The following is an 18602-nucleotide window of genomic DNA, read 5'->3' as shown; positions in this document are numbered from 1 at the left end:
GTATGTAAATGCTATAGGATTTGTATCTTGTACTAGATTGGTTAGTGAGAATCAGAATATTCAACACAGAAGAAGATTTATTGTATTGTAATGGGAACCTCGCTCTCTTACCCCTTTAACTCTCTTATGCTTTTGCTCTCTTACTCTCTCATCCTCTCTCCCCCTCTCTTCTCTCAGCCCGCTCTGAGCTGTGGCTGCAGCTCCCAGCAGGGCCCTGCACCCAGGCCCTTTGCAATAAACCCCAAATTCCATGACCAGAAGATTTATTGTATTGTAATGGGAACCTCACTCTCCCATCCTCTTTACCTCTTTTTCTCTCTTTGGGGCCTGCTCTGAGCTGTGGCAGCTCCCAGCAGGGCCCTGCACCCAGGCCCTTTGCAATAAACCCCAAATCCCAGCAGGGCCCTACACCCAGGCCCTTTGCAATAAACCCCAAATCCCACCACCTGGCTGCAGAGATCTCTCATCTCCATCCATCCCGACCGTCCTACCCCCCAACGCTCCTGGCACCCCTGGCACCCCTGGCAGCACGTACCTACGACGGTGAGCACGTCCTTGTCGATGTCGGCGCGGATGTAGATGCGGCCCCGGCGCTCCGTGTGGTCGGTCCCGCACAGGCTGGGCACGTTCATCACACAGCGCTTGTGCACGTTCATCATGCAGGCTGGGGGACACAGGGCACGCCCAGCACGTGAGCAGGGCACAGGGACAGCCTGCCTCCCTCCCAAACCGGGCTGAGGCGAGGGGTGAACGCAGGGCAGATGGATCTGCAGGGGCAGCTGGAGGCTCTGCAGAGCCTGGGCTCAGGAACAGCCCACAGGAACCCCCTGCCAGCAGCTCTGGGCCCTGCCCGACAGACCCCAGAGGGCTTTGGGCTCTTCCTGACAGACCCCAGAGGGCTCTGGGCCCTCACTCAGCTGCTTCAGCTCTGCTGACTCATTAAAATTCTCCCCCATCACCCCCGGGGTGCTCAGCTGGATCCAGCAGGAGCCAAAAGGGGCATTAAATCCTACACAGAGAGAGGCACGGAGAGCTCTCTATCTATCTATAGAGACCCATATATCAGTATTTACATTTTGCAGCAGCTCACTTCCCCTTGGCAGGGTTCCCAAGGTTCTAAGGAATAAGCTGTTCCCAGACAGCCAAGCTTCCCCATCCCTGAGCAGGGAGCAGCCCAGCTCGCACATGCTGCCTGTCCCAGTCCCCTTAAATAGGAACACACAGGATTAACTCGGAAAATCACCGATCCATCCCTTCCCTCCGCCGCCAGCCCCCGTGCTGAGCTCCCCGCGCAGCGATTCCCCCGCTGCGGCGCCGGCAGAGCGGCAGCGCCCGGCCACGGCCACAGGGTGTCACTCGGAGCCAGCGCGGAGAGCGGCGAGGCTGCGGGGATGCAGGGGAGGCCGGGGAGTGCAGGATGCAGGGGGGCATGCAGGGGAGGCTAGGGAGCACAGGGTGCTGAGGAGGATGCAGGGGACTACAGGGGATGCAGGGGAGTGCAGGATGCTGTGGGGGATGCAGGAGATGTTGTGGGGAATGCAGGGGACCCCAGGATGCTGTGGGGGATGCAGGGGATGTTGTGGGGGATGCAGGGGACCCCAGGATGCTGTGGGGGGATGCAGGGGATGCAGGATGCTGTGGGGGATGCAGGAGGATGTGTGGGGGATGCAGGGGATGCAGGATGCTGAGGGGGATGCCAGGGGATGCTGTGGGGGATGCAGGGGACCCCAGGATGCTGTGGGGGATGCAGGGGATGTTGTGGGGGATGCAGGGGACCCCAGGATGCTGTGGGGGATGCAGGGGATGCAGGATGCTGTGGGGGATGCAGGGGATGTTGTGGGGGATGCAGGGGACCCCAGGATGCTGTGGGAGGATGCAGGGGATGCAGGATGCTGCGGGGATGCTGCTCTGGGGGTGCTTCTGGAGAGGAGTCTGGGGGATGCTGCTGAAGCAGGGATTGTGGGGGTGCTGTACACAGGGATGCAGGGAGGTTCCCCCCAAGGCAGCACCTTGCCCTCCCCCGTCCCTGCAGCAGCCCCGGGCACTGCCCACACCGGGTGAGGAGGTGCCCGCTGGTGCCCCTCGGGCACTCAGAGCCCTGCAGCTCCTCACTGCTGGCACAGGGCACGGGCTCTGGGCTGCAGCCCTGGATCTGGGGCTCCTGAGCCCCCCACGGGGTCCCTAAGCCCCCTCCCATCATCACTTACTGTCACATTTCATGCCCTGGTGAATGAGCCCGTAGAGCAGGGACCCGCAGTGGTCACAGAAGGTGGGGCTGGAGTACGTGTGGATTTTGAATTTGTGTTTGCTCCGGGGGTCCTGGGAGGAAAACAAAGGACAAGGATTATGAACTCGCATCCAGGGTTGGCAGGGCAGCCCTGCTGTGCCCGTTCCCAGTGCCAGCTGGCCCTGGAGGTGCTGCTGATGCACTTCAGTCAACTGCCACCGGCTCGTGGGGACCCTTCCAGCAGGCACCGGCATCCAGCCTCATTCCTCTTCATCTGTGTTGCCATAACAATGGAAAAGCAATGCACTGCCTTGGCTGGGGACTCACTGTTTTCCAATAACTCACTCTTAGCATGGAAAGCACCAGGTGAAGGTGGTGGGTACAGACCAACAGAAGGGCTGGACAGTGCCCAGCTTCCACACAGAGCAGGAAAAGCCACCTGTGATTCCATCTAAATTAAACCTGCCCAGGGAACATCTCCTGTGCTCTGGTGCCAGCCCTCTCCTCACAGGCATCCAAGCTGCTTAGGGGACACTTTAATATTTTGAGTTTTCTTACAAGCAAGGGCAGATTTTTGCCCAGCAGCAGAGGGTGCAGACCCAGCAGAGCCCAGCTGATCCCTTGTGCAGGCACTGGGCAAACTCCTGGGCTCCAGCAAGGGTCAGCAAGAGTTAGAGCCAAACAAACCCAAATAAAGGAACCACAATGGGTTGGGAGGGAACTTAAATCCCACCCAGTGCCACCCCTGCCATGTGTCCCAACCTCCACTGTGCCAGGGTGCCCCAAGCCCTGTCCAGCCTGGCCTGGGATGCAGGGGCAGCCACTGCTGCTCTGGGCACCTGTGCCAGAGAAAACTTGCAGAAGAAACAGCTTCTGCACAGGGAGCCAGAGCCCAGCACGGGGACAAAGCACTGAGGCAGAGCAGGAGTTTGGCCTTTCTTAGCACGTTCCACGCAAGGGAGGACACGGGACACAATCCTGGGGCTCAGGAGGGCCTGGAGCAGGGGCTGGGCTGGGCAGTGCTGGGCTCACCCCCCAGCAGCAGCACAGGCAGGGAAGGCTCCAGCAGGAGCAGCTTGGTTTCAGCTCACGTTAATTGTTTAAGGGTTAGGGATGAGGCTCAGTCCCAGCTCTGTCATTCGAGCTGAGCAGCTTTTTAATGGCCTGGAAAGCTGCCCAGGCATTAGCAGAGACACCTTTTCAGGGCACTGTGAGCAGAGTAAATAAATAAAGAGTGGAATCAGAAGCGAGCTATAACATCACCGCCAATACATTCCATCCCCCTGAAATTAATTTCCCAGCACTGTTGCATTGGAGCCTCCAGCTGCATTAATCACCAGCATTCTGCTCTGGTGCTCAGCACCACAGAAACCCCCAATGGCACCCAGGAGGGGAAACCAACGGAGCTGCCTTTAACGTGGTCTGTGCCGTGCCAGGGATTGGGCACAGGCTCCAGCCAGGGCACTGAAACTGGAAATACCTCACATCTTACCCCGAGGAAAGTGCTGCAGGCACAGCAGGGCTGCAGCAGGGAAGGCTGAGGGGACAAGGGGCCACAGTCACCCTGTCCTGTGTCAGGTCACAAACCTGCCCTCTGGACACCCCAAGCAGCCAGTGCTGCCAGTGACTCTGCAGGTCTGAGAGCCTTCTCATTCCTCCGACATTTACAGGAGAGCAGAGAATTTAAGCCTGGATTTTAGGCTAGAACAGGAGGTGGGGGCAGTTTCCCCATGAAACTCAGGGCAGGCAGCCAGGACTTGAGATGGTCTGGAAAGTTCCATCCCAACCCACGCCGTGATCCTGATTTCCTTGCAATATCCTGGGAGAGAGGAGCTCTCTCTGCCCACCCCTGCATCCTGCAGAGCCCCCGGGCACAGCACAGCACCCCTGCACCGGGCAGAGAGGTGGGCAGGGGACATGAGGGACATGTGCCAGCCCGTGCCACCCAAGGGATCGCCCCTGAACTGCTGCACTCCCTTCCAGGAACAGAGACTCCTGCACAGGCAAGCCAGAGCATCAGTCATTCATAAAAAACACCAGCTCTGTGCAGAAGGAGGCAATTCCCACTCCACGAGAAGGATGTTGAATTCCCACTGGCACCCGGGGTTCGAGAAGCCAGAGCTGGAAAAGCAAAGAGTCAGAGCAGGGCTGGGATCCCCAAAATGGGGCTGGGCTCCCCAGAGCAGCATCCCTGCCCCAAGCAGGGCTTCCCCTCCTGCTCCCAGGCACAGGGGCACAGCCAAAGCTGTGATGGAGCAGCCAGGCTGCAGAGGAGGAGCTGCAGGGCTCTCTCTGGCTGAGAGGGGCACCTTGGGCAGCGCCTGAGAAAGTGCCAGAAAGTGGCAGTTGTGGGGATCATTGCTGAGCAGGGCTGGAGTGGCTGCACAGAGACTATTTTTGTACCACGGAGACAGGACTGACGAGAACACTGCGTATGCAGATGCTGAGACTTAAAACAAGAATGGTTAAAAAGAAGTTTGCCAAGAAAAGAAAAAGGCTCCACTCCTCCCCCAGCAGCACTGAGAAGCGGGGCAGGAACAGATTTCTGTGGAGCAGAGCTGGAAAATGCCATGAGCAGAGCCAGTGCATGCTGAGGCCCTTCCCTTCCCATCAGTGCTGCAGAGCCAGCATCCCCTGCAATATCCCAGCCCTGACTCATTGCATCTGAAGTTTCTCCTGTTTCCTTGTCCAAATAAGAATAAAATCCCTCCCTGGCAGGGTGGGCAGGCCCTGGCACAGCTGGGGCTGCCCCTGGGTCCCTGGGGTGTCCCAGGCCAGGCCGGATGGGGCTGGGACAGTGGAAGGTGACAGTGACAGTGCCACCGGTCCCCCAGAGCCCTGGAGCTCCCAATCTCCATCAGCAGAGCCTCAGGAAGGGGCAGCTGCAGCCACATGGACAGCCAGGGGTGTTTGAAAACCTCTGCACTCACATCTGCTGCGTTTGACAGAACACAGAGCCTTGCCTTCAGCATTAGGGGCTGCTGCTCTCCCCGTCTCATTGCAAAGAAAGCTTTAATTTATCTCTGCTGAAGGAGAATTAGCGCAGTTCATAGGAAGAGACCATTTAAAAGTGAATTTCATAGTGATTTAAACAGCATAACATCAAATACAACACAGCCACAGCTTACTGCCTGCACTCAGCAAATCCTGGCAGGGACACAAACCCAAACCCTCGTGTCTGAACCCCACATTTCCCATGTGGAAATTCCCCTGGGTGTGCAGGGAACAGCTCCCAGCAGGCAGAAATGGTTCCCTGGTTTCCCTTGCAGGGCAAGCATGGATGGCAGGAGGCTGGGCAGGGGAGGGCACAGAGCCCACCATCCCTCTGAGCTGGGCTCAGACCCCTGCCCTGCCCCAGGCCGAGGAGGGAAGGGCTGGGCAGGCACTGGGATGCAGCCAGGGCAGCCTGGCAGGGGCAGCAGAGGCTCTGTGGGGCTGGGACAGCAGCAGGAGGTGCTGGGAGGGAGCAAGGCTGAGACATCTTCATCCCACGGGAGCTGTCAGCAGCAGCAGGCGCCTGCTCCAGGGGCAGATGGCACAGCAGAGGCCTGGAGGAGTTAATTAGCAGGACAACAGAAAGCAGCAAGTCGCGGGAAGGCTGGGAGGATTTGCCAAAATGCTGGCCAGGGCAGCTGAGAGAAAAGGAGCTGCGAGAAAAGGAAAGGAGCTGGGAGCAGGGATCCAAAGGAAGGAAAGGAGCTGGGAGCAGGGATCCAAAGGAAGGAAAGGAGCTGGGAGCAGGGATCCAAAGGAAAGGAGCTGGGAGCAGGGATCCAAAGGAAGGAAAGGAGCTGGGAGCAGAGATCCAAAGGAAAGGAGCTGGGAGCAGGGATCCAAAGGAAGGAAAGGAGCTGGGAGCAGGGATCCAAAGGAAGGAAAGGAGCTGGGAGCAGGGATCCAAAGGAAGGAAAGGAGCTGGGAGCAGGGATCCAAAGGAAGGAAAGGAGCTGGGAGCAGGGATCCAAAGGAAGGAAAGGAGCTGGGAGCAGGGATCCAAAGGAAGAGAGCTGGGAGCAGGGATCCAAAGGAAGGAAAGGAGCTGGGAGCAGGGATCCAAAGGAAGGAAAGGAGCTGGGAGCAGGGATCCAGGAGGAAGGAAAGGAGCTGGGAGCAGGGATCCAAAGGAAGGAAAGGAGCTGGGAGCAGGGATCCAAAGGAAGGAAAGGAGCTGGGAGCAGGGATCCAAAGAAGGAAAGGAGCTGGGAGCAGGGATCCAAAGGAAGGAAAGGAGGTGGGAGCAGGGATCCAAAGGAAGGAAAGGAGCTGGGAGCAGGGATCCAAAGGAAAGGAGCTGGGAGCAGGGATCCAAAGGAAGGAAAGGAGCTGGGAGCAGGGATCCAAAGGAAGGAAAGGAGCTGGGAGCAGGGATCCAAAGGAAGGAAAGGAGCTGGGAGCAGGGATCCAAAGGAAAGGAGCTGGGAGCAGGGATCCAAAGGAAGGAAAGGAGCTGGGAGCAGGGATCCAAAGGAAAGGAGCTGGGAGCAGGGATCCAAAGGAAGGAAGGGAGCTGGGAGGAGGGATCCAAAGGAAGGAAAGGAGCTGGGAGCAGGGATCCAAAGGAAGGAAAGGAGCTGGGAGCAGGGATCCAAAGGAAGGAAAGGAGCTGGGAGCAGGGATCCAAAGGAAGGAAAGGAGCTGGGAGCAGGGACTGGGGTCCTGTGCTCAGGGACAGCATTGGAGTGAGAGGGGCCCTGGGGCACAGCATGGGGGAGCCCTTTCCATGGAGAAATCCCTCCTGGAATCCTTCCTGAGCTCCTCTCCCACAAACAGGGACAATTTACACACAAAATTGAAATGTAGCTACACTGGCCCCTTACCTTCCCAGAGCAACTCTGATGTTTATTAACACATCCTGATTAGATGACCTTTAGCAGGATCATGCAAAGAAGGTCATCTTAATGATTATTTTCTCTACAATTTAAATAATTATGCATTCTGCTAATAGCTCCAGCTCTAATTAGGTTTGCCAACTGGCATACATTACCCAGGCTGGCTCTGGGTCCTGGAGCCCTCGCTGTGGGTCAGTCACACACAGGAGGGGCTGTGGGCTCTCAGCCCCTGCTCAGCAGCTCTCCCTTCTCCAGGAGGGACCCCAGGCACACAGGACACCAGTGAGGAGCCCAGGTCCTGCCCTGCTGCAGAGCTGTGCAGCACAAACACAGCCCCGTGCCTGCAGCACCGCTGCTTCCAGCCGCTGCTCCATTCCCTGCTGCAAGAAGCAATTAATCTTTCATTTTTTCCTGCTTGGAGACACTATCATGTGTAATTAGTGCTCTCTCCCAGATGGAAGCTCCTGCTCCTTGCCAAGGTTAAACACACAGCCACACTCCCACTCTGCTCAAGGAGGCTCAGACTCAGCCAGATCAAACAGGAGCAGCCCAAGGTGGGAGCAGAGATGGGGACTCTGACATTTCCCTGTCTCCAGGGCTCTGCTCTGCTTCCTCAGGTTCTCTGTGCACACACCAAGCTCCAGCACCCCCTGAGCTCCCAGGGCACAGCTCTAGCCCAGTAATCAGAATTACACAGCTGCTAAACTGGAAACTTGCAGGTACACCACAAGCACTGCACAGCTACAGAATGGTTTTCTCCTCAATTCTCCAGCACTGTGCAGACACAGAGTTCAAGGAGCGAAGTTAGAAGATATTTTGCTTTCAACACATTTTTTATCCTTGGCTCCAGGTCTAGGACATAGGGAAAGCAGCACTGGGCTGGCAGGAAAGGCCCAGCCAGGCTGCAGGTTTGATACCTGCAATAAAATTATCTCTTTTCCGTGGGGTTCATATTCATATTTATGAAGATTTACCAAAACCCACCCCAGCGAGCAGCAGAGTCTGATGGCACCAGGTCAGCCCCCCATGCAGGTGGCTCTGGATCCTCACTGTGGTTATCAGCAGCACAGAGCAGAGGGAACTCCAGCTTTGGGAAACTCGCTGCAGCTTTGGGAAACTCGCTGCAGCTTTCATTGTTCCCAGCACAGCCCCTGGCCCTGGCTCAGTGCTGAGGCCACCAAGGCATTACTGGGTGCTGAAGCAGCTCTTCCTCTCCTGCTTCAAAGCTCCTTCAGGATGATATGATTATATAATTATAAATGAGATATATGATGGATATAATTGTGCTGCTGGAAGAGCAAGGCTGGCAGAGCAGCAGGAAGGAAGCTTGCCCTGCCTGCATCCCTGTGGCAGGAGCAGGGGTACCAGAGCATCCCTGCGCCCTGGCAGTGCCATGCACAGGGAACAGGGATGCTCCTGGCACAGGCCCTGGCAGTGCCATGCAGAGGGAACAGGGATGCTCCTGGCACAGGCCCTGGCAGTGCCATGCACAGGGAACAGGGATGCTCTGGTACCCCTGCTCCTGGCACAGGCCCTGGCAGTGCCATGCAGAGGGAACAGGGATGCTCCTGGCACAGGCCCTGGCAGTGCCATGCACAGGGAGCAGGGATGCTCTGGTACCCCAGCCCAGCCTCACCCCTTGCTCCAGGCAGGCACAGCTCCTGCCCACACCCCCAGCACCACTCCCTGCCTGTCCCTGGCACAGGGAGCCCTCAGGGGCTCCTGTCCCTGTGTGGGTGACAGCAGTGCCACCCTGGGCTGGTGGCCTGGTGCAGGAAGGGCCGTGTGTGCCCCCAGGGAGGCTGCACAGACAGCAGGGCTCAGGAAGGGGCACAGGCACCAGAACAACCCCCCCAAGTGCTGCTGCCCCCAGAGCCTCATCCCCAGCCCTCTCCCCTGTCCCTGGCAGGGCACAGCCCCATTCTGGGACACCAGGCGTGTTTAGCCTCCACCTCCCGCTGCCTGCTACGCCGCCTGCTCCCACCACTTCTATTTTTAAGGGTGAGAGCTGTGGTGCTCTGTCGTTTCCCCAATTCGAGCTCCTCTCTCCCAGCAGTTCCCCAAATTAGCCAGTTTCCACGGAAAAGCCCAGAACCTGCCAGACAGACCTGAGTGCTGCTGGCAGAGTGGGCTCCCAGCTCTGCTGCCCCAAGCCAGGGATGCACAGGGACAGAAATGCTCAGGGAAACAAGGCTGGGACTCGGCTGGCAGGGCTGGGGGGTTTGTGACACAAGGGAGAGAAGGACATCGGGGCAGGGCTGCAGCTCAGCCCCAAAGGGAAATCTCTGCCTCCCATGTTCCCTCTGCTCTGCTAGCACAAGTTGCTGCATGGTTTGAGTGTTTTAAGTATCCAGAAACCCATGAGAGTCCCCACAACTACAGGATCCCAGTCCCTGAAGGGCTTTAAAGCCATGTGGATGTGGCATGGGAGGAGGTGGGGCAGTGGTGGCCTTGGGAGTGCTGGGGAATGGTTGGACTGGACGATTCTTGGAGGCTTTTCCAACCTAGACCATCCCATCAACTGTGAAACAGCAACCCTGGGGTGCCCTCAGCCCCGGGAGTGGAGCAGCATCTCCTGCAGGTGCTGTCAGCCCAGGGACTGAAGGAACACCTTCTGCAGGTGCTGCCAGCCCAGGGAGTGGAGCAGCATCTCCTGCAGGTGCTGCCAGCCCAGCAAGCCCAGCCCAGCACAGAACCTGTACTTACATCCGAGGCAGGGCCCTTGTCAGCACCGGGGCAGGAGAAGGTGACGAATTCATGGCACCTCTTGTGCACCACGAAGCAGCAAACTGCAAAGAGAGCACAGGGACAGGGTCAGGGCACGGCACAGGACTGGCACCACGAGGGCCAAGAGGTAACACACCAAACCACAGCCATGTCAGAGCCAAGAAGGAGCAAAACAAACCACAGCCATGTGGATTTCTGAGCAGCGCCAGGAGGGTTTTCAAGCAAACCCCTGGCAGGTTTTGAACCCTTATGGAATATCCCCAGGCCTTTTGGTGAAACTCGGCAGAACAAAGTGTCAGGTGCACATCAGAGGAGGGCCGGGGACAATTCTGTTCCCTGAGCTCACTGTCACCCGTGGCACACGCTCTGAGGTCACTGCTGGGAATAAAAAGAGGGAGAACGTGGATCTGAGCTGAAAAGTGCATGTGGCCAAAAATGGAAGATTGTACCGAAGGGAACAGGTGGGCAATGTTCCTCCCACAGCTCTGCTTCTCTCCAGCATCTCCCCAGCCCCCGTTTGCCAGACCAGCAGACACGCACGTCCTCCTCCCCTCACACACGTCAATGCCAGCCCTGCCCTTTGGGAGAGGGAAACCAATCCCACTGCCCCTGCCCAGGCTCCCAGGAGAGGAATCCAGAGCCAAACCCCATCCCACAGCACCAAACCCTTTCAGCATGTGCCTGCCTGAAGCTGCCAGCGCTGTCTCTGCAGTTTGTGCAGCCAGAGCTCCGAATTTCAAGGCTGGTTTTTCCCCCAAATGCCAAATAAGCACCTTCAAATTAACTGTCGTGCTGGGTTTTGTGACTACAGGGAGAGAAGGACATCGGGCAGGGCTGCAGGCTCAGCCCCAAAGGGAAATCTCTGCCTCCCATGTTCTCTCTGCTCTGCTGAGCACAAGTTACTGCGTGGTTTAAGTGTTTTAAGTACCCAGAAACCCATGAGAGTCCCCACAACTACAGAATCCCAGTCCCTGAAGGGCTTTAAAGCCATGTGGATGTGACATAGGAGGAGGTGGGGCAGTGATGGCCTTGGACATGCTGGCAATGGTTGGACTTGATGATTCCTGGGGGCTTTTCCAACCTAGACCACCCCATAAACAGTGAAACAGCAACCTGGGGTGCCCTCAGCCCCGGGAGTGGAGCAGCATCTCCTGCAGGTGCAGACCCTAAAGAATCACTTGTCCCTTGCCTGTCCCACAGATGAGAGCTCAGCTCCAGGGCCCAAAGGGAGCCAAGGAACCAGCCCTGGTACCACGCTCTGCTCTGCCCCAGGGCTCTCCCATCTACCACATCCCTTCCCAGAGCTGCAGTTACACTGAATAAGAGCCTCTGCAGGATGAGGAGCAGGGACTGAGGTTTGGAGACAGCACAGGAACCAAACTGAGCTGGGCAGGAACAGAGCAGGCTCCAGTTGCAGCAACATGGGACTTTTCCTAAGGAACAAGGAAAAGGCAAGTGACATCAGCCATGAACCTCACAATCCTCTCTTTGTGCCCTGCCACATCCAGCTGTAAATTCATTTTCCTTTTCACATTTTCCATTGTGAACAAAAACAAACCCAGAAGGTTTTAGAGGCAGAACAGCTGCCAAGAGCTCTCTCCTCGCAGGACCTCTCACTTGCTTTTCTGAGTCAAACAAACAAACATTTTCTTGAAAGCATTGCTCACCATTTCTGTCATTTGTACATGGAGACAGAAGCATCTGGGAAGCAGGAAGGAAGGAATTAGAGCTCTATTAGCAGGGGTTTCTCCTAAGTGTGTGTGCAAACCCAGAGAGCTCCAAGCATGGCTCTGCTGCCAGGGCTGGGCTCTGGGACAGTGGAACTGGGACCATTCCAGCTCTGCAGGGAAACCAGAGGGACACCAGGCTGAACCTGCCATGGAATGCTTTGGGTGGGAAGGGACCTTAAAGCCACCCCTGGAATGTCCCAGGCCAGGCTGGACAGGGCTGGGACAGCCTGGGACAGTGAAGGTGTCCCTGCCATGGCAGGGGTGGCACTGGGTGGGCTTTGAGGGCCCTTCCCACCCAAACCATGCCAGGATTCTGTGATTCCAACCTGTGCAAGGTAATTCACAGGAAGATGGGCAAGCAGAACCTCCCTGCAGGTGCAGGGCAAGGCAGAGAGAGCTCTGTGCCCCAGCAGCACTGGGGGCTCTGTGCTGTCGCAGACATCTTCTTATGAAAACCTTTTTCTTGGGATTTTTCCTTCTGAGAAGCCGAGAGGCCTCAGGAACAAAATGCAAACAATGGTTATCTGCTGCTGTGGAATGCAACAGGTTGTTGTGATTGGTCTCATATGGATGCTTGAAATTAGTGACCAGTCATGGCAGAGCTGGCTCTCTCTCTCTGTCTGAGCCACAGACCTTTGTTTTTATTCTTTCTATCCTATTCTTAGCTAGGCCGCCTGAGATGAAACCTTTCCTTCTATTCTTTTTAGTATAGTTTTAATGTAACATATATATCATAAAATAATAAATCAAGCCTTCTGAACATGGAGCCAACATTCTCGTGTCTCCCCTCACCTGAAAGCCCCTGTGAGCACGGTCACACTGCGGCCCAGCAGCACTGGGGGCTCTGCACCCTCCCCAGGCCTTGGCAGGCTCCACTGGAGCCCTGCCCATGCTCAGTGAGAGCTCCATCCATGCACAAGGCAATCAGGGTGAATCAGGAGCAGGATCTCAGGGCAGCAATCCTGTCCCAGCTCCCATGAGCTGCCCTGGGGATGTGAGGAGGCTGCAGAGATCTCCCCCTGCCCTGCCCTGCCCTCCTGCTGCCATTGAGCAGCTTCAGCCCATGTCTTTGTCAGCTTAGAAACCCCAGCACGAGCAGCAGCTCTCCCAGGTTGCTAATTAGACAGTTAATTTGTAAATCTTATTATTTGGGTAATAAAGTTATCAAATCCCACTGGTTGGCTGTCTACAAACATCCCGAGCCATTTGTACACAACAAGAATGGAAGATTAACCTTTCCCACTCTTTACTGCACAGTGCAGGAGGGTTTGCTGGCCCTAAACCTTCCTACAGGGCCAGATCCATTGTAAGGGTCTGGGGAGACATCCCTGTCCTGGGAGCAGAGAAGGACACAAACCCTGAGCCCAGCAGGTTTTTTAGGAGATTTGCTGGGATGCACATTTTCCACAGCAGCCCCTGCACAGTGCCTCAGATCTGAAAAGATCTGCACCAAAACACCAGGGCAAGATCACACACCTGTGTTCCCTGGGATCCCGACACAGGGATGGGAGGAAAGATCTCCTGGAAGGTTGGGTTTGAGAGCTAAGAAACCACAGCAGCAGCAGGGCATTCTCAAACCCTAGGAAACGTCTTATTGTGGAGGATGGAAAGAGAGAAAATGCTAGAAAATGCTAACACAGTATTGCTTAAATATATATATATATATACACACACACACACAGACAGAGAAAGGCGTCTTGGCTCAAACCACAGCTCACAAACCCTCCAGAAAAACCATCAAGCATTTCCCTGCTGATTCCCTGCTGATTCCAGAGCTGCCAATCAGAGGAACCACATCAAAACGTGTTCCAGGCGTTTGAAGGCTGCAGAACACACGTCTGGCTGCAGCTCCAGCAGGGCAGGGCTGGCCCTGGGAAGGGAACAGCAGGGCTGCCCCAGCTGCAGCTGCCCAGGTGTGCCTGGGATGCAGGACTGCAGGGGCCAGGCTGGGCAGGGATGCAGCTCCAAGCAGAAGCACTGCATGCCTTGGAACCCTGCTGCCAATTCCTGCAGCAGCATCTGAAGGAGCAGCCCTGCCAGCCCAGGCTGCACACACTCCCTGCTCCTGCAGGACATTCCCTCCTCTCCTGTTTCCACCCTGTGAGCAGGCTCAGGAGCATTCCCTGCCATCCCTCACCCCTGACACTTTGCCCAAAGGTGCCCAAAGATTTGCCCTCAGAACACAAAACCCCTCCTGGGCTGGGGTTTGTGCCCAGGAAAAGCCCTTTGAGATTCAAGCTGCTTATACCAGCACCAGGCTACCCTGGGACCCAGCACAGGCATTCCCAGCAATGGGAAAGGCTCAATGGCAAGGCCTGCAAAGTCATGAGCTGCCTGGCCACTCCTGAAGGCCATAGCCCTCACAGAAGGGCAGACAAACCCCTGGCACAAGGAGGAGGAGCAGGGTGACAAACCCCCTGGCACAAGGAGGAGGAGCAGGGTGACAAACGCCCTACCACAAGGAGGAGGAGCAGGGTGACAAACCCCCTGGCACCCAGGGCAGGAGCAGGGTGACAAACGCCCTGGCACCCAGGGCGGGAGCAGGGTGACCAATGCCCTGGTGCCCTGCTGGCTCCCAGCTGGCACAGGAGGGGCACTGGCCCCATGTCCCACATGGAACACCCTCACCTGCAGGAGGGCCCAGCCCTGCCTTCCCTGGGCTCCATTTGGTGCTCTAATTGCATCGCACGAACGCCTCGTCCCAGTGTTCTGCAGAAGGGAATCATCAATTTCCCCCGGTCCTTGGCTGAATGAATAATTCAGGGCCGTCACCTCCGGTGGCTCCTGAGCCCAGCCCTTCCCAGAACACTCATCCCACCAAGGGAAGCCTCTGTTCCTCTCCTCAGGCCAGGGAGAGCTCTGCAAGCACCGGGAACAGCCTCGGATGCAGCATGTCAAGTGAGGGAGACAGATGGAGAGTTAACAGAGACAGGAGAAGGTTCAAGCAAGATTCATCTGAAAATCAAAGCCAGGGAGGGGTTCAAGCATCCCCGGGGAGCTGCCGGGGCTGAGCTTTGGCAGATGGCTCCGATACCAGGGAAGCTCAGAGATTATTTCGAGCACATCTCAGTGTGAGGCTGCTCCCTTCCAACCTGTGGATATTCTCATTTGGATAACGACTCCTCTTCCCAAGGAACAACAGCTTTGGGAAACAGCTTGGAATTCAGATTAGCAAAACTGAGGGAAACAAAATAACGCCAAAAAAAAAGAGAAAAAAGGACTTTTTAAGGGAGCTTTGTGCTTCTCCACCCACACTGGGCAAACCCCCGGGGTCAGAGGCACCACCCGGCCCGGGGAGGCACCAAAATGTGCCCCAGGCAGAGCTGCCCACGGCTTTCCTTTCCTTTGCATGCTAAAAAATCACACTCACGACATCAAACAGAGGCAGCGAAGCATGGTAATCATAAAATAAGGGGAGAGAAGGGCTCCAGGAGGGGAAGTCCTGTATTTCTGACAGCGCTTTACAGCTTTTAATCACTTAGAGCACACAGAGAGAGGAGCTGAGCTAAAATTTGTGCTCTTTGGATTTAATCCCCAGCTTTGGTTAAAAGCTTTCTGGGGTTCTTACAGCGCAGCCATCGTCAGCTCCTCAGGCTTGAGCTGTTTTCCCACTGTCAGCTCCAGTGAAATCCCAGCTGTGATCCTCAGGGATTTCTGGGCAGCGCCAGGAACAGCTCCAGGGATGGGGAGGTGACACGGGGCAGGTCTGGGATCGTGGGCTGGGTGCTCCTTGGTGGGGGGACAAAGGCAGGGATGGCACCAGAACCCTGGGATGTCACCATCAATGCCAGGCTGCAGCAGCAGCTTGGTACAAGTGGCACCTGCAGCTCCTTGGGCAAGCCCTGGCCAGCACAATTCCTGTGAATCCAATGCTCCCAGTGCCCCACACCAGCCCTGCACTGCGCAGGAGGGCAGGGAGGCTGCTGTGCCTCTGCTTCCCAAAGGGAACTCTTTACCAACCCCTCATTTTTCACTGAAAGGGGCTGAGTATTTTGGGCCCAGCCACGTGCTCTCAGAAGGGCTTCATGAACAAAACAGCCCGAGCCGCCTGCAGTTTTCCATGAAATACCAGAATGAAGTGACAACATCCTCTGCATGACAATGAACGAGCTGGAGCCAGCGGGATGAGCAGCATCAATCATCGCCGGCAGGGAAGGGGAGTGGGTGGGGACGGGACCATGGCAGCAGCAGAGCTGGGATGGGAGAGATCCTCAGTGTGCAGAGAGAGATGCTTATCCTGCACAGAGAGAGCCTCATTCTGTGCAGAGAGAGACCCGCACTGTGCACAGAGATCCTCAGTGTGCACAGACATCTCCTCACCCTGCAGCACCCAGAGCCACTGCAGGGACAGGACAGGCTGCAGGGCACAGGGGCTGGCCCAGGTTCCGTGGCTCTTGCTGGCACAGGAGCCTGTGCCACGTTTGGATGAGGCTCCTCTACCCAGGGCATGGCACAGGTGCAGCTCCTGCCTCCTCTCCAAATTGTTTGTGTCCAAAAGCTGCTTGGGAGCAGCAGGCAGAGCATCCCAACATCCCTGGGGGAGCAGCTCTTGCCCTGCTTGTGCCTGTCCCTGTTGGTATCTTATTGCAAAGCTCCCATACCTTCTGGGTGATTTCTCATGGGCAGCTCTCCACAGCACTGACTCCTTCTTCACTGCACAGCCAACAAGCTCCAGCTCATCTCCCCACCCAGCTAACCCACCCCTCTATAGCACTCATCATTATTAAGCACAGCTGTAACTTGTTAAAAACAAGCCTGTTCCTAATCTTTAGTAATTGGTACAACTGCAACTCCTCAAGTGTGAGAATACCCTCTACACTATTTCCTTACATTCTATCCCTCCACATTCCCCATACCCTGCAGGTGCCTGGCCCAGTCCCACCACAACAGAAGCCATGGAGGGACCATCAGCAGCTCCTGGGGCAGCCTCAGAGGGGCTGTGCAGGGTGGGGTGGCCCCGGGGCATGCAGAAACCACTCACCCACTCCCCAAACACAGAGACAGGGCTGGGGGGAGCTCCAGGCCAGGAGCAGGCACCGTTCCCCTGCAGGCTCCTCTGTCCCTGCCCAGGGCAGCTCCCGCCCCACAGGAGCCCTGCAGGAACAGGAGGGGAAGCAGCTTCCCCTAGTCCCTCACCACAGCCAGCCCACACTGCAGCAGCACCATCAGGGGCGTTTTCGAGCTGGAATTTGGTTATTTCTATGCTAACAATCCCTTCTAACTGGTTCCTAAAGCCTGGGTTACGAGCCCTGTGATCTGAGGGGGCTGGCAGGGTGAGAGGGACCCCTGGGCTGGAGGGGACAGCCCCACGCCTGGGGCCACCACTGCCAGGGCTAGCAGGGACACTGGTGATGGGGGAGGAGGAACAGGCAGGGGCTGGCCAAGGCCAGGCAGAGGAGAAGCCCCTGAGATGCAGAACTGATGGACAGACTGGGTTGGTGCCTCAGACAAGTGGGGACAGGCAGCAAGGACACCCTGTGAGCCCAAACCTGACCCCAAGGGCTGGGCTCTGGTCCCTGGTGCCATCCCTGGTGCCATCCCTGGTGCCACCCCTGGTGCCTGCAGCCAGCTCCACTCACCCACACCCACACACCAGCCTGATGGGGACCAGCCCCAGCCCACCACTGCACCCTCAGCTCCTGCAGCAGGCAGAGATGGAAAATAAGCACTGAGTGATTAATCAAAGCCCCCAGGGAGCAGATTAAACGGTCCTGGCAATTAGTTCTGGGTTTCTTAGGAAGGCACTGGAAGCCAGTGGAAAGCTGCTGCAGTCCCTGAGGATGAGCACCGAGTCCTCCTAAAACCCTGCACCAGTTACACAACTGTGGCGATGTGTTAAATTACAGATGGTCTCAATTAAAAGTGCAGAGATGGAAAGGAGGCTCGGAAAAAAAAAAAAAAAAAAACCAACTCCACATGAGAAGAAAGAGAAGATCATTAAAAACTTGGCAGCCTACTTTGACTCTGGTGACCTGGTAATTTAATATTGTAATTGAAACCGCGGGTCAGGCTCCCGGGAGCAGGGAGAAGGGTGGGAAGGGATCCCGGCAGGTTCAGCGCTGCCCCGAGGAGAGGGCAGGCATTGGGAGAGGGCATCCCAGCACAGATAACCCCCAGCCTGGCTCCCTCAGCTCCCAGCCCCAGCCATGCCTGCTTTGAAGCCAGTCCTGTTTGTCACAGCGTATTAATCCTGTTCCAGGCAGATAAAAACCCAGGCCCCAAAGTGCTAATCATGCAACTCACTTAAAGCTGGATTTCGGAGCTTATCTCCAAGACAGAGAGGGGAACTTCACTCACATCTTCTTCCTTGCATCCCCCCCTCCATCCCCCTTAATTCTGGCTATTCTGAGCACTGTCTTATTTCCAAAAGCAGAGCCCAGGTGGCACTGCCTGCACCTCCAAACAGGCTGGGACATACAGGGACATCTGCTTGGTGAAGTCTTTGGGGACTCAAAGGGTCTCAATTCCAGCTGTGCCTGCAGCTGGTGCCCACCCAGCTGTCCCAGCCCTGGTGCCACTGGTGTCACTGGTCAGAGTGCACATCCACAGACGTGGCACCAGCCTGGCACAGGGACACCCTGCAAGCTGAGGGGATTGGGAGCCCTCCCAAAGGGGCTCTGCCAGAGCCTCACCTTCCCTCCAGAGGGTGCCCAGTGAGCCACGAGCTGGGGTCCAAACCAGCCCCCAAATGTGACCAATCTCAGCTCTTTGGACAAAACCCCATCAGGAGCAGAGCGTGAGCCCAGAGTCACTGCACAGCGAGGGCTGGGAGCAATTTATACACTGCTAAAGAGCACGGGCTGTAATCCTGCTCCCCTCTGCATTTCTAAAAAAAACCACCACGCTGCATGGTCCCTTTGCTTTCCAGGAAGTGCAGAAAACAAAAATAATCACGAACACAACAGAAACATATTTCTGTGTGTCCGATATGAAGACTAATGACTTCCCTGCTGCTGCCTCGGGCTTATTTTCAGCTGGCAGCATCTTAGGAGGGCTTGTTCTCCACACACCAAACAATGTTTGAAGGGTTTCCTGAACACCCAGGAACGTGAACAGCTCGATCCGACTGCAAGTGAAAGCATCAATTAT

General features: G+C 56.4%; 1 protein-coding gene across 5 annotated transcripts in view; it reads right to left on the bottom strand.

The window, feature by feature from the left end:
* PRKCB (protein kinase C beta) overlaps positions 1-18602 on the bottom strand; it is an 83453-nt gene that overhangs the window by 38999 nt on the left and 25852 nt on the right. For 4 of the 5 annotated variants that reach the window (XR_010442062.1, XR_010442063.1, XM_064726299.1 and 1 more), the window contains exons 3-5: positions 9763-9845; positions 2208-2319; positions 536-664 (exon numbers count right to left, since the gene is read on the bottom strand). Coding sequence is in view for 3 of the 5 variants with exons in the window: in XM_064726299.1 (XP_064582369.1) it covers positions 536-664; positions 2208-2319; positions 9763-9845 (324 nt within the window). In the remaining 2 variants the exon portion in view is untranslated. Of the gene's footprint in view, positions 1-535; positions 665-2207; positions 2320-9762; positions 9846-16114; positions 16182-18602 lie in introns of those variants that run through there. The other variant, XM_064726302.1, reaches the window with a different exon arrangement.

The sequence above is a fragment of the Zonotrichia leucophrys genome, chromosome 14 (genome assembly GCF_028769735.1).
Source record: "Zonotrichia leucophrys gambelii isolate GWCS_2022_RI chromosome 14, RI_Zleu_2.0, whole genome shotgun sequence".
NCBI lineage: Eukaryota > Metazoa > Chordata > Aves > Passeriformes > Passerellidae > Zonotrichia > Zonotrichia leucophrys.
Note: the sequence above shows the minus strand (reverse complement) of the source record. Positions and strands in the feature narration are given on the sequence as shown.